General features: G+C 56.3%; 1 protein-coding gene across 1 annotated transcript; it reads left to right on the top strand.

Moving 5' to 3' along the window:
• The first annotated feature begins 9533 nt into the window (after positions 1–9533).
• Positions 9534–11750, top strand: LOC122232395 (proline-rich protein 2-like). The gene is made up of 2 exons (XM_042961574.1): positions 9534–9711; positions 11131–11750. The coding sequence occupies exons 1-2, from the start codon at positions 9534–9536 to the stop codon at positions 11748–11750; spliced, it is 798 nt and encodes a 265-aa protein (XP_042817508.1).
• The last annotated feature ends 1335 nt before the right edge of the window (positions 11751–13085 follow it).

Raw genomic sequence — 13085 nt, 5'->3', positions numbered from 1 at the left:
GGGGATGGATGGGCAGGGAGGAGGCCAATCCTGAGCAAGGGCAGCTGTTGAGACGGTGCTGGAGGGAGCCAGGAAAGGAACAAGGACCCAGAGCAAGCCGGGCCTCTGGGGCTGTGTCCGGCCCTGGCTTCCCTGCCCCTTTCTCCTTCCTGCCCATTGCTATGCGAGCACCCAGCACTTACCCTCTTGTGGAATTGTCTTTAGGGTTGTGACTCTAGAGAGTAGTAGAGGCCTGGAAGTGGGGAGAGCAGCAGAAGGCTCTGCAGAATGGCCCCCTAGGATTCCCAACTCAAGTCACTTCCAAAGGGGGGCTCCTCCCGTGCCCTGGCCTGGCCCCTTCCTGGGGTTTTCCAGCTCCAAGCCCCCAAGGACTGGCTCTGCCTTTGGGAAGTACAAACCGCTTATCTTATCCGCTGGGCTCTGAGGAATTTGGCAGGGAGGGAGGAAGGGGCTCCAGGGACCCGGCTGGCTGGCCGCGATCTCCCCCCACCCTGGAGCAGGAGAGTGCTCAATATTAATAGCCACACAACAGACTCCAGTGATAAGCCCCCTCCACCTCCCGCGACACGGAGAGCCCTCAAGTTTGGAACGAGGAACCAGATGAACAAACCGCCAGACCCAGCATGGCTGGGCTTGGTCCACGTAACAGTTCCCGTGGCTTAATGCCACAGCCTGTGCCCAAGAGGGCTCCATTCGTTGGTCCCCCCACCGTGCCAGGAGTGTCTCTTAGTTCGGCAGATGCAGAGTTCATCCCACCCCGCTTCTTCCTCCAGAGGTCTGCCCCTCTCCCTGCCAACCCAAAGCTAAGTCCAGGCCAGCCGGCCGGCCAGACCCCATCCCAGCCCCCTGTGAGGGTCTCTGCGCCCCACAGGCTGTCTTCTCACAGAGGCAGAGGCATGCCTTTGGGTGGCGGTCTAATTCTTCCCCCCCCCCCAACCCCGGTGTCTCCCGTCCCCCAGGGGAGCAGCGGCCAGGCCACTCCCCTCTGAGGCCCCCAAACACCATCTTCTTAGAGCTGTTTTATGTATTTGCAGTTGTTCCTCGAGTACATAAATGAATGAGTGAGTCACAGAAATGAGCCCCTCTGGTTGCTGGATGTGGCCTTCAGAAAAATCACACTGCAGCCAAGTTTGTGAAAGCCGAGCAAATGGCCAGGGGCACAGCCAGGAGCTAGGGTGCCTCTTGCCCTGGCACCTCAGTGGCTCCTTCGGGACCCGGCATCCTCCCAGCAGGGTGACAGCAGTTCCTAGATGGAACTCACCCTCTCATAGCCCCCGGGTGGCCCCGGCTGGCCACCAGAGGCCTCCTCGGGACACCGGACCAGAGCCTTCAGGGCACAGCCGCAGAGCATGTTTTCGGTGCCAGCTCGTGAGCCTCAAAAAGCACTCAGCAGCCTACTTCCCAGGGCCCAACAGGAACTCCCAGACCCCTGGCTGGGGAGCTCAGTTCTGCCTGATTCTGATCTTGGCCCTGCCAGGCCTGTGACCACAGGAGAGTCTGCTGCCCACGGGCCTTCAGCGTGTCCCCTTAGCTGTCACCTCCGCGAGGCTACGTTTGCTGTAACTGAGGCTTGCTGGGGCCTGGGGTCGGCTCCAAGCTCTGACCTATCGGGAAAGGCCTAGGCGTGACCCCGCTGCCCCCCTGGTGGGCCTCAATGGCATAGGCCTCAGTGAGGCCAGGCCTTCCTGGAGACCCTTCTCCTGGAGCTCGGCTCAGAGAGGGCAGGAACCGCTTTAACCAATGCCAACCACAGGTCCAGAGGAGCCACGCTGGGCTTCTCAGAAAAACATGACTCTCTTCCTCAGTACAAGCACATTTTGGAAAACTTTTAAACAAAGAAACCACGTGGGGAGAGTGGAAAAGGGGGGAAGAAGGGAAGGGCAGGAGAGGGCAGGAGAGGGCAACTTTTTTTTTTTTTTTTTTCTGGAGAACACTTACTTCTCTCTGAGTAGCCAAGCAAGGCCTAATCCCAGCAGTTTTGGGGCCAGATTCAATAAAAACTCTGTCTGCAGAGGCCTGAGCAAAGCCACAGAAAATAAATACTTCGTGGCTTGTCCGGTGTCCTGCCGCCTGGAGCCCGGAGGGCTGTTGTATTGACTCTCGGCCCAGTGGGATATGGACCGAGTGTGGAATTTTCTCCGCAGCCACTCAACTTCCTCTCCCCAGTTAGGACCATTTAAAAATCATAAGTAGAGTTTCCGGTGTGGAGGGGGGAAAACAGAAGAGAGCATAATTTGGTCGAAGGAAGGAAAAAAAGAACAGCAGAAAAGCCAGTTTATTTTCAGTCCGAGCCAGAAGCCGTTGGACTGTCTTGTTTGTGTAAAATCGCATTTGGGGTTAGGGCCCTCCCTGAGCCGTCACACTTTCACCTCCCATCTCCTTAAACAAATTCTCGTGTCTGCGGAAGGAAAGCCTGGTTCTCTCAGAACGCCCCTGTTGTGGGCTCTCTGGGTGCCTCCTGCCCTGGGGGCTCTGCTTCGCGGCTGACCGGGCCCAGCTCCGTGGCGACTGGGAAACTCAAGATAGAAAAACATTCAGGGCCGCAGACGGTGAAGAGCCAAACTGGGCCTCACCGGTCAAAATGGAACAGACTTTTATCAACAGGGAAAGTACAGAATTTGATGCTGTGCGGCAAGGGGCTTTTCCAGGAACAGGCAGGAAAGGAAAAGGAAGGTGCTTTCAGGACTCGGGGGACAGTCTTTGAGATGTTAGTCTGCTATCTTCCGGGCGGGGGCCTCACGGAAATACATTCCTTTCTTGTTTCACCTCCACTCATCCCTCTGCCTTTGGATTTGGTCAGTTGGCCAGTGGCCAGACCTGGTCTGTTTGGGATCCCTGGAGCCAGGTCCCTTGCACCCCTGTGCCCCAGCCACAGTAGGTGGGCGGGTGGTCCAATAGAAACAGAATGATGGCAGGAGAGCACCGCTAAACGCCCCAGGGGCCTGGAGACCAAAACTCCCCAACTTTTTACGAGGTTACAGGTCAAAACATTTGGACAGCCATCTTGGGGTATGAAAAGTCCTAACTAATCCCAGCGATAGGCTGCAAGAATGTGACCTCTTTCCTACTCGTTGTCGAGATCCTCCCTCCGAGGGGTGCCTGGTAGGCTCCAGAGGGTGGGTCTGGTGGTGGGGAGTGAACCTATGCTCTTCCCCCTCAGTCCCTCCACGCCACGTCTAGGAAGAAAACAACGGGGCTGCTCTGGTCTTCCAAGGCAATGACAAAACAGAAGGCTGGAGGGCTCTGGGCCTGGGCTCTGGGGCAGCCTGAGCCCGGAGAGCCAAGTCCTCTGCTTTCGGCCACTGCCACTTCTGAGGGCCTGGTGGGGCTGCCGGGGGCCACAGACTCGGCCTATAAATACATTCCCCGGACATGACATTCCACCCGCGGAGAGTGACTCTAGTAAGTTAAACACTGTTCTCCCCCCGAGTTCTTATTTGAAAATGCAAATACTCTTGAGAGGGCTGATTCCGAGAATGCGCCACTGACGAAACTCAGGAACTGATGGATGGGAGTACCCTGACCTGACCCCAGGGGGTGTGGGTTAGCTGTTCCCTCGGTTCCCTCTTCTGGCAGAGCCAACTGCTCCCCGAAGCTCTCCCCGTGGCCTCAATGTCAGGATGTGGTGGCTCCTTTGCATAAACAAGCTCCAAGTCCAGTGTTTTGGAAGGAAAAAGAAGAAAAGGATGACTAGAGTGTTCAAGACTGTCTTGGGTCTTGTCCCCACCGTCAAACACCGAGTAGTCACGGGTAGCTTAAAACAAGCTTCGGGGGCAGGAGCGACTTAATCTTTTGGTACAATAATTGTACTTACGAGTCGCGGCATGTCAACTAGTCAAAAATCCAAGCTCTAAAATATTCCCACAGGAGCAGGATTGAAACAGAAAAGACTTCTTAGCAGCCAGAAAAGATGGCAAAAACCCATGCTTTGAAAGACAAGCTCTTTATTTGTTGGTGAGACGGTTAGTCGAAACCTTTGAACTGGGGCGCCTGGGTGGCTCATTCGGTTAAGCTTCTGATTCTTGATGTTGGCTCAGGTCATGATCTCACAGTCCGTGGGTTCAAGCCCCGCGTCGGACTCTGTGCTGACAGCTCAGAGCCTGGAGCCTGCTTCCGATTCTGTGTCTCTGTCCCTCTCTGCCCCTCTCCTGCTCATGCTCTGTCTCTCTCTCTCTCTCAAAAATAAATAAACACTAAAAAAAAAAAAAAAAAAACCCTCGAACTCATACTTTATATACAATTAGCTGTCTGCATGAGCTGATACCTCAATCCAAGGTTGAAGGAATGGAGAAAGGAGGGGAAAGTACTGTTAAAAGGGGAGGGGGAGAGTGGATCCAAACTCGGCTGACTGGTCAGTTTGGAACGTGATGAGGGGCTCACCTTCAGAGCGCTCTGAGGTCACGGCCCAAGGAAAACACAAGCGTCACATCGGGGACCACAAGTCACCAAGAAAGCATTCAATTCTTCTCCGGGGAGTGTGTGACGGATTTAAGAAAGATTCCTACTCAAAACTGAACAATGAACAGGGCTCTATCTCTTAATGGAATAAATACTCACGTATCAGAGAGCATCTGGAGTTTCTTCTCCAGCTGAGCAGGGAGTAGAGGTTTCACTGCAGGAAGTTCTGGTTCCAGCAAGCTCTTCGGTTCCCCCGAAGCACAGCTAGAGGCAAGAAGAGAACCGGGCCCTGGCACCTGCATCAGTGAGCCACCCCGGATTGTGACCCATCAGCACTCAGACTCTGGAGCTCCTGAGTGCTCCAAAGGTAGCTCACACACCTGAGGAAGGTAGCCTCTAGTTTAAATAGCCACAAGTGGCTAGTGGCTGCCATTTCTGGACAGCACAGTGACCCTTGAGGGGTTCCACAGGGTCCTCTCAGGTCGCACGGAGGAGCTGCTTACTGCCCCATTGGCCTGGACAGGCATTCATTCACTGTGTATGTGACAATTATTAAGCACCTACTGTGTACCCCTCAGAAAAGGATCGTCATGTAAAATAGTCTGGTGAGTTATCAGTCCCTCTCTTTTTCTCTGCTTTTCCCTGCTTTCATGAGCAAATCTTGACGCATGTGCAACCAAGGGCTGGGTCCTGCCTGGTGGCTGTTCTCAAACCATGGGAGCAGCGGAACCACGGAGGACACTCGTTGAGTATGCAGAACTCCCCTCCCTACCCATTATTAGATCTGCTGAATCAGAATCTCCTGCATCCTGGGTCCTGCATCTGAGGCTTGCCACAAAGAATCCGAAGCCAAGAGTGGGTTCTTTTCTACCAAGAGTTTATCATGTGGAAGACGTGTTTGAAAAAAACCAGGCCCATAAGTAGTGAGCTCATTTTAACAAACAGCTACTCCCCAAGAACTGTCTGCGAATCCCCCAGAGAGAACTAATACCGTGAGCCTTTTTACAGTGACATCTTAAGGGAATTCGTTGGCCAGATGTTTTTCCTACCATGGAGACGAATGGCTACAGGGAAAGATCTAGCCTCCAGTCCTGCCTTTGTGGCCTTCACAGAGGCCTTCCCCTCTCCCATTCTGGCCCCCATCTGTAAAACAGGGATGATCGTCCTTAACTTCAATGTCACCAAGCTTCCAGGAGAGGTGACAACCTTGAGGTTCTAGGGACCCTCAGGGCTAGCTGGGGTTTCAACCTTCAAGAGGGGGCGACGAAGGGAGACACCCAAATCAAAGGACCCGCAGGCCTTCCTTCACGCTGGGAAATTTTCAGCTTGGAAAACATTATGTTCTAATTGTCTTCCCGTTCAACCCGAATGCACTTAGAAAAGGCATAGATTTGATTTCAACTCAAACTGGTCCACTGGGTACTTTTTGAGTTAAAAAAAAATGAAGTCGTGCGTTAGTAAAATTAAAATCTGAATTCAGGGTTGAGCACTTCAGGTGGAAGGTTTTGATCGTTGGTTCAGTTCAAGTCCCTGTTGTTCAAAGGAACTCAATGGAGCATTTACTTAGCACCTAGTTTGCTCCAGGAATGGGGATGGGACAGTTTCAAGGACATTCTTCTGCTCATCTGGGGAAGGAGACAACTAAACAACCTTACTCCCCAGGAGTAACACACCCAGGAACGATGACAGAGACCACCAAGTTCCCGGTGAGCCTGGCCTTGGAGGGGTGATGTGTGGATTGGGCACAATCCATTCACTGAACAGTGAATGAGGAGGGGATTCCTAGGCAGGGGATGAGGAGAAAGGCAAACTGGAGGATGAGAGAAGCTGGGAGGTACACAGAGCCATAGAAAGAAGGGAAGGGGGTAGTTTGGCTGAAGGGTACTCATGGGCTTGGGGAGGTATTTGGAGGCCACAAGAGGACCCAAGGCGGGGCGGCCTCTGTACCCAAGACTATCCGCACGCACCGTGTGGATCTCCATCAGTACAAAACATTCCCTGAGCAGAAGGAAAGGCCTTGTATGTATGAACATATCTGTTTGCCTAATAGCTTTATTGAATCTAATTTACTGCCACGCAATTCATTCATTCAAAGTATACAACTGAATGGTTTAGAGAGTACTCGCAGGCATGTGCAGACATCCCCACCGTCAATTTTGGAGCATCTTCCTCACCTCGAGAAGAAATTCCATACCCCTTAGCTAACACTCTCCTCTCCACCCACCACCACCAAGACTCCTACTCACACACCAACCCTACTTTCTATTGCTGTGGATTTCCTTATTCTGGACATTCCAAGTAAATGAAATCAGACAATATGTGGCTCTCTGCATCTGGCTTCTTCACTTAATATAACGTTTTCCGGGGCCGTCGTGTTCTAGCAGGTACCAACACTTCATTCCTTTTTATGGCCAAATAATATTCCACTGTATGGATACGCTACTTTTTGCTTATCCATTTGTCCGTTGATGGACATTTGGCTTGTTTCTAACTCTGTGACTTTTGTGCTGCCATGAGCTTCCCTACTAAATCATCCCTGTTATGACTCCCATGTTACGTACGTAACTAGGATATGTACCTAGGAGTAGAATTGCTGGATCATAGGGTAAGTCTAACTGTTTGCGGAACGGCCAGACTGTTTGGTATTTAGATGTTTATTCTGAGAAGACGGAAATGAATGAGGAGATGGCATAATAATGGAAATTGGCCTGAGGCCAAGGTGAGCCCGTGTTCAGGGAAGAGAGAGGTTAGGAAAGCAATCAGATTACCACGAGTGGCACTGCCGCGTTCCCAGTCACAGTGCCAGCTTGGAGGAGACAGGTTCAGAGCCAGCCTCTGCGGCCACCCACCTAGTGACCGAAGGCACTTCCTTGTCACCGCGGTCCCACTCCACAAACAAGGGCCCAGGCTGGCCGTGAGTCTCAAGGGAGCACAGCAAACACATCTGTGCCCCAGCCTGGCATCCATGAGGACACAGAATCAGGGATGAGTTCGCTTTCCCAAGGTTGAATAGCTCATAGTGATGAGGCTGGGATTCCAAAGCAGCCTGTCTGGTCCCAGCGCCCACCTCTCTACGTCACCTCGATCATTCTTTCACAAGGACAAAACTGACATTCTCATTTCAGAGCCAAGGACACTGAGGCTGAGTCAGATTCCCTTTCCCAAGGCCAGAGACTCGGGACTGGTCTCTGGCCGACACCAAGGCCTCCCTGTACGATGACAGAAGACAGAGCTAACACGCAGTGACTTACCGCAGTTGGAGGTGGAGGTGTGCACCTTCCTGCAGTGCTGCCTCTTCCAGGAAGTTTTTCCTGACTGCACCCCCAGTGGGGCTACAGGTCCCCGATCTGGGCTCCAGCAGCTTCGAGAGATGCTCCTTCCATGGCTTCATTCACTACGTGTGACCACTGGCGTGTAGATGGCCGGTGCGCACTGACCATGAGCTTGACCTCATCCCCTGTGCATCTATCTCAAGCACTCAGCCCAGGGCCTGGCCCAAGCAGGTCCAAGCAGGCATGTGGGGGGACAAGTGGGTGAACTGTTAACAGTGAGGTCCAGGCAGTAAGTGACAGAAGGGCTTGGGGACGGAAGGGCTAAGCTACCAGAGCAGGAGAGGGGTAAGGGGACCCCACGTGGGACGGGGACATCCAGTGGGGAGGGCTGGGGCTGGCCTTGGGGTCCTGAGGTCTAACAGTCCAGAGAAGCCCGGGGGTGGGCGACCCTCCTGTGTTGTGGCCAGAGCCACGGCGAGCAGAGCCGGGGCCTTTGTGTGAAGGAGAAAGTGCCCTTCCCCAGGGTCACGGGTCCTGGCCGGGACTCGTGAGCTGCCACACACCCCCTCAGCTGGGCCCGTGGGTAGGACACAACCTGCGCACCGCGCGTGAGATTTTCTGGGGCGTGGGGGCGTGTGTGTGCGTGTGCGAGGTGCACGCGGGGGGCGGGTGTGTGTACGTGACTTGTGTGTTTTGTGCTGCAGTTTCCGAGTCCCCCGGCCGCTTGGCCTCTGAGCAACGAGGGCCGGGAAGCAGAGGCGTGAGGGTCCCGAGTCCCAGAACTGGAAACGGGGTGTCTTCCCGAGGAGGTGACAGGGTTCTCGCCCTGCCACCTGGGAACGGGGCTGATGGGAGGCCCGCCACATGCCACGAACGAGCTGATGGTCCCCAGTTGGGGAGGCCACACGCTGGCCTTCTGCTCAGGCGAGGCCCTCCTCCCTCAGGGGACTGCTTAGCTGGGGAGGGGAAAGGTGTGGGCAGACTGGAAAGAGGAATCCGGGAAGGCAAACGGCCCCAGGCGGCTGGGGGTGCCCGGTCACAGAAGCCCGTGGCTCAGCCGGACACCCAGGAGGGCCTCTGGCCGTGACCGCAGGAGGGGCTGCCCTTGCAGAGGCCTGACTCGTCAGGGCAGGGGCTGCACGGGACCACCGAGGGAAGACTCGGCTGCCATTCCAGAATGCTCTGCGGTCCCGGTCAATCAGACCCAGCCACCTGGGCAGCGGGCTTCCTCCCATGAGTCGCACCCCCCGTCCCCACCCCCCGCTTGCCCAGTCAGCTGCTAGGATGGGAACATCGTGGAAACTGCAGTCTCAGAGAGGACTCTGCAGGACTTGTGTCTTCACCTCTCCCAGTGATGCGAAGACTGGGCCACAGGGACAGGGAAGCTGTGCTTCCAGGTTTCTGACCCTCACCTTGAGACACAGCTGGGCTCGTGGGGTCCGTCCGGGAGACCATCTGTGGCTCTCGATGCCTGACGTGAGCAGGGGTCCCTACCTGACCCTTGCTGGGGAGAAGACGCCCCCCAGAAGAGCTGTGCTAAAACCAGAATCGGGTCTGGAGGGGACAGACGGCTTGCTCGGCTTTCCCTGCTGAAGCTGCCCCAGGGATATGGGGCTCCCCTTTGGGAACTCAATGTCATGAGGCCCCTGGCCAAGGATGGTCAGCAGGCCGGGAAGGTGAGGGGAGCAGGTGCTCCGTGAGCAAGGAGAGGCTACAGGAGCTCCGGGTGCTGCCTGAGAACATGCGGCGGTGGCAGGGGGGGGACTCACCTGTCCTCACAGCTCTGATGCGCCATCTCGGGGGAGAAGGCATGGGGGGCTGGATACCGAGAGGGGACAGCAGACACCCTGATTCAAGGATGGTATGGGGTCCAGCCGGTGGTGCGGCAGGGAATGGCTGTGGGCCCACACGCAGGAACAAGCCCCTGCACAAAGGTTCCCACAGGAGCCGCGGCCTACCCCCCCACCCCCAGTAGTGCAGGAGGAACCCCTCCTCTGTGCCGCAGAGCACACTGAGGCCCTGAGGGGGAAAGGTCACAATGGTAGCAGCTAACTGGGCCCTCTCCGGCATCCCACCAGACCTGGGAGGTGCAAGCCGCACTTCACAGACACTGGGGGAGGCTAACCGGCCCCAGCTCACACCCCTAGGCAGAGGACTCTAACAGGGTCCCCTCTGCCTCCAAGCCCTTGCTGGTGACTCCAAACCCCGAACCTCAGCGTCCCCCACTGAGAACTGCAGACAGTCTCTTCCAATAGCGTGTAGTGAGGCTGACAAGTCATTTTATCTGAGTTTGTTTCCTTCACTGTTAAGTGGGGATGATAATTCTAACAGTAATATTCAGGGCTTGTAGGATTTCGGGATTTCGGTAAATAACACAAGTGAAAGCTTCTTTTTGGAGCCCTGATTATTCCTTCCTCAATCCCTTTCCCTCCCCAAAGCGACACAGGTATAATATTTTCGGTTATTTCTCTCAAAGCATTCTTAAATGCTAAGGGTGATGCAAACGCTGATTAGCCATATGACCTTAACAAAGCTTCCACACTTCTGAGACTAGCATCCTCAATTTATTGGGGTACGACGTATGTACAATAAAATGCACCCCTCTCAGAGGATGGTGACTTTTGACAACTGTATACACCCACATAGCCACTTCAATCAAGACATGGGACATTTCCGTCCTCCCAAAGAGTTCCTTGTCTCATGCCCATCACCTCCCCTGGCCCTTCTCCCAGGCAACCAATGATGGGCTTTCTGTGGATTATAGATTTGCCTTTTCCAGGGTTTTCACAAGGGAGTCCTACCGTACGTATTCTTTTGTGTCTGGCTTAGATTCACCCGCTGTTGCTTGTATCAGTCATTAGATTCTCCACAAGGACTTAACAGGTAGTGTGGCTCTTGTGACAGCCTGGGCCCAGGAACTGACCGGTCTCTTGCTCCGCCGCCGGATCTTCAGTGCTAACCACACAGGGCCTGGCCCGTAGTAGGCGCTCAAGTTTGTAAGCGACTAAATTGATTAACCATGCAATATTTGCGAAAGGCAAAAACCACCAGCTCAGGTGGTGAGTCATTTCATTGCTTTTTAAGCAGCCCCACCAGAGTGGAGAGGAAGGGGGTAAAACTTAAATAGGATGAACTGGGAAAGACGGTTTAAAATAAAGAATCTAAGCCGGCTCGGGAATAGTCCCCGCGTTCACGATGCAGCCCAGCCGGCCTTTCCCGCCCCCGCCCCCATCAGGGATAATTAAAAGCTCGACGCCTCGGTCCCTTCCCCGGGGAGGCGGCGGTGCTCCCGGAGTGAATGGGCTCAGAGGAATGAATAACGACACAGTGGCCTCATTGTTCGGCGGCCGGGGAAACTGAGGCCAGAGGGCGGGAGGGAGGCCGCCGGGTGACTGGAGGCTGGGTCACCGCGTGAGTCAGCGGCGCAGACGGGCGAGATCGCTGTCATTAAGGTTTACAGGTCGGCCGCCGCCACCGCGGCTGTGCGGCCCGCGCCCCGCCCGGGTCCCCGCGCCCCGCTCGGCCACCACGCCTCGGCGCCCGGCGGGGGCGCCCCCACCGGCTCCCGCTGCGCCGGCGGAGGGCCGGGGGCGGGGTCGGCCGGGGCCGGGCCCGCGCCGCAGCTCCGCCTCCTCGGCCCGCCCGCTGGCGGCGCGCAGCTTCGGGCCGGGCCAGCGGCTGGAACCTGAGCCCTGGGGTGGCCCCCGCCCCCGCCCGAGCTTCTACCTGCGCCACCCGCGCGGCGCCCCGGGAGGCGGCGCGGGCACTGGTAGCGCGGCGCCGGGCAGACGGCGCACGGCCGGGCCCGGTCTCCGCCCGGCGCCGCCGCGCGCGCTCCCGCCACCCCCCCCCCCCGGGCGCCCCCTGAGCCGGCCCGGGCGCGCGCACAGCCCTTCACCGCGGGCGACCGGGCACCAACGCCTCCGGCCTCGGACCCCCGCGGCCCGGAAGCGGGCGGAGCCGGGCCGTTCCCGGCGGCTTTCGGAGGAGCAGCGAGCACCCGGGTCCCCCGCCCCTCAGTCCTCCGCGAGCCTCCCCACCCCCCACCCCTTCGCCTTTTCTGCACCCCGAGCGGAGTAATGCTTTCCCTCCCTTACCCCCCCCCCCCCCCCGCTTCCCCTCTCCCTCTGGCCTCCTAGCCCGGCCCCTGGCCACCCCCGGCAGCGGCGGGACCCCAGGGCCGGGTCCCTCTGCCCCTCCCCCGATGCCTGGCCCCCTCGCCGCCGAGTGGGATTGGGCGGGGGAGAGGGAGAAGGATCCAGTTACGGAGGGGACCCGGGCCTAGGCCGCGGCCCCGCCTAGCACCCTGTGTCGTGGGGGTGCGGCAGCGGGGATGGGTGGTGGGGCCGGGGTCACCCGGAGGGGACGCGTCGGAGAGGGGCCAGGCGGAACCAGCGCCCCGCCTAACCTGAGGGGTGGAATGGGGGGTGTGCACTGCTGGACTTGATGTGGACTTGAATGCGTCCTGAAATTTTTAAAAATAGTCTCGCTGTATAGACAAGAACACTGGAACCTTTAAGTCCTCATCCTCTCGCCTGAGTCCGGAGTGAGACTCCAAACATACTTCTTAAGAAACTGTTGCTTTATTTTGATTCGTTTACATAAATTTTCCACCTTGGGGGGGATGGTGGTGGGCTTGTGGAATCCCTAAAATAACTTTTAATGGAGCGAAGCCTTCCATTATGGGAAGAGCCTAGACGCGAGAGGCGTCTGGAGGCCTAGGTTCCCGTCACAGCCCTGCCACCAACTGGCTGAGCCACTGAGGCACGTCGCCGCCCCTCCTGGCCCGTGTGAGGAAAGGGGACGCCCCCCCACCCAGAAAGGAGAGACCAGGGAGCTGGCTGAACCATTCAGAGACTGGGTTTTCCTTCCTGAAAATGTTCTCATACTACAAGAGAGGCAACGTGGAAATGAGATTAAAAAGAAAAGAGGTGAATGAAAGCAGTTTGCCCATCTGAACGGTGTCCTCTCTGCCTGACTCCAATTATATTTATGCTCAGTCAAGGTCAAGGTAACCTTCGCTGATCTGTGCAGTTCCATTAATTATATGTTATCCTATCACCATGGGGAAACATCCACTTTATTTTCGATATCACTTCAGAACCTTCAGACCTTTGTACAATCCTGCAAAAGGACACGTAGGGAGGGGTGCTACGCGCCTGACAGAAAGGACTTTTGATAGAGGGAGAGAATAAAGGTGGACAGGTGATGTCAACTTGATGTGTCACATTTCAGGGAGCCATAACAGGTTTATGGCCCTGACCCCGGGGGAGGCCCTGTCCACCCTACCACCAATGCTGGGAGAGGCTGAGTAATGTGGACACCTGGGTGAAGCAGCCATGAAGCTTTACCTGGTTGCTGACTTGTCCGGCCCCTGGCCTCCTCCCCTCTGCTCTGCAGGTGGAGTGGGACAGA

The sequence above is a fragment of the Panthera tigris genome, chromosome D3, assembly GCF_018350195.1.
Source record: "Panthera tigris isolate Pti1 chromosome D3, P.tigris_Pti1_mat1.1, whole genome shotgun sequence".
Lineage (NCBI taxonomy): Eukaryota > Metazoa > Chordata > Mammalia > Carnivora > Felidae > Panthera > Panthera tigris.
Note: the sequence above shows the minus strand (reverse complement) of the source record. Positions and strands in the feature narration are given on the sequence as shown.

Bases quoted from the DNA above. Each gene is read 5' to 3' on its own strand.
- LOC122232395 (XM_042961574.1), top strand. From the start codon at position 9,534: ATGGGGTCCAGCCGGTGGTGCGGCAGGGAATGGCTGTGGGCCCACACG. The intron at 9,712-11,130 runs GTAGCAGCTAAC...TAAGGTTTACAG, and splicing joins GAGGGGGAAAGGTCACAATG to GTCGGCCGCCGCCACCGCGG.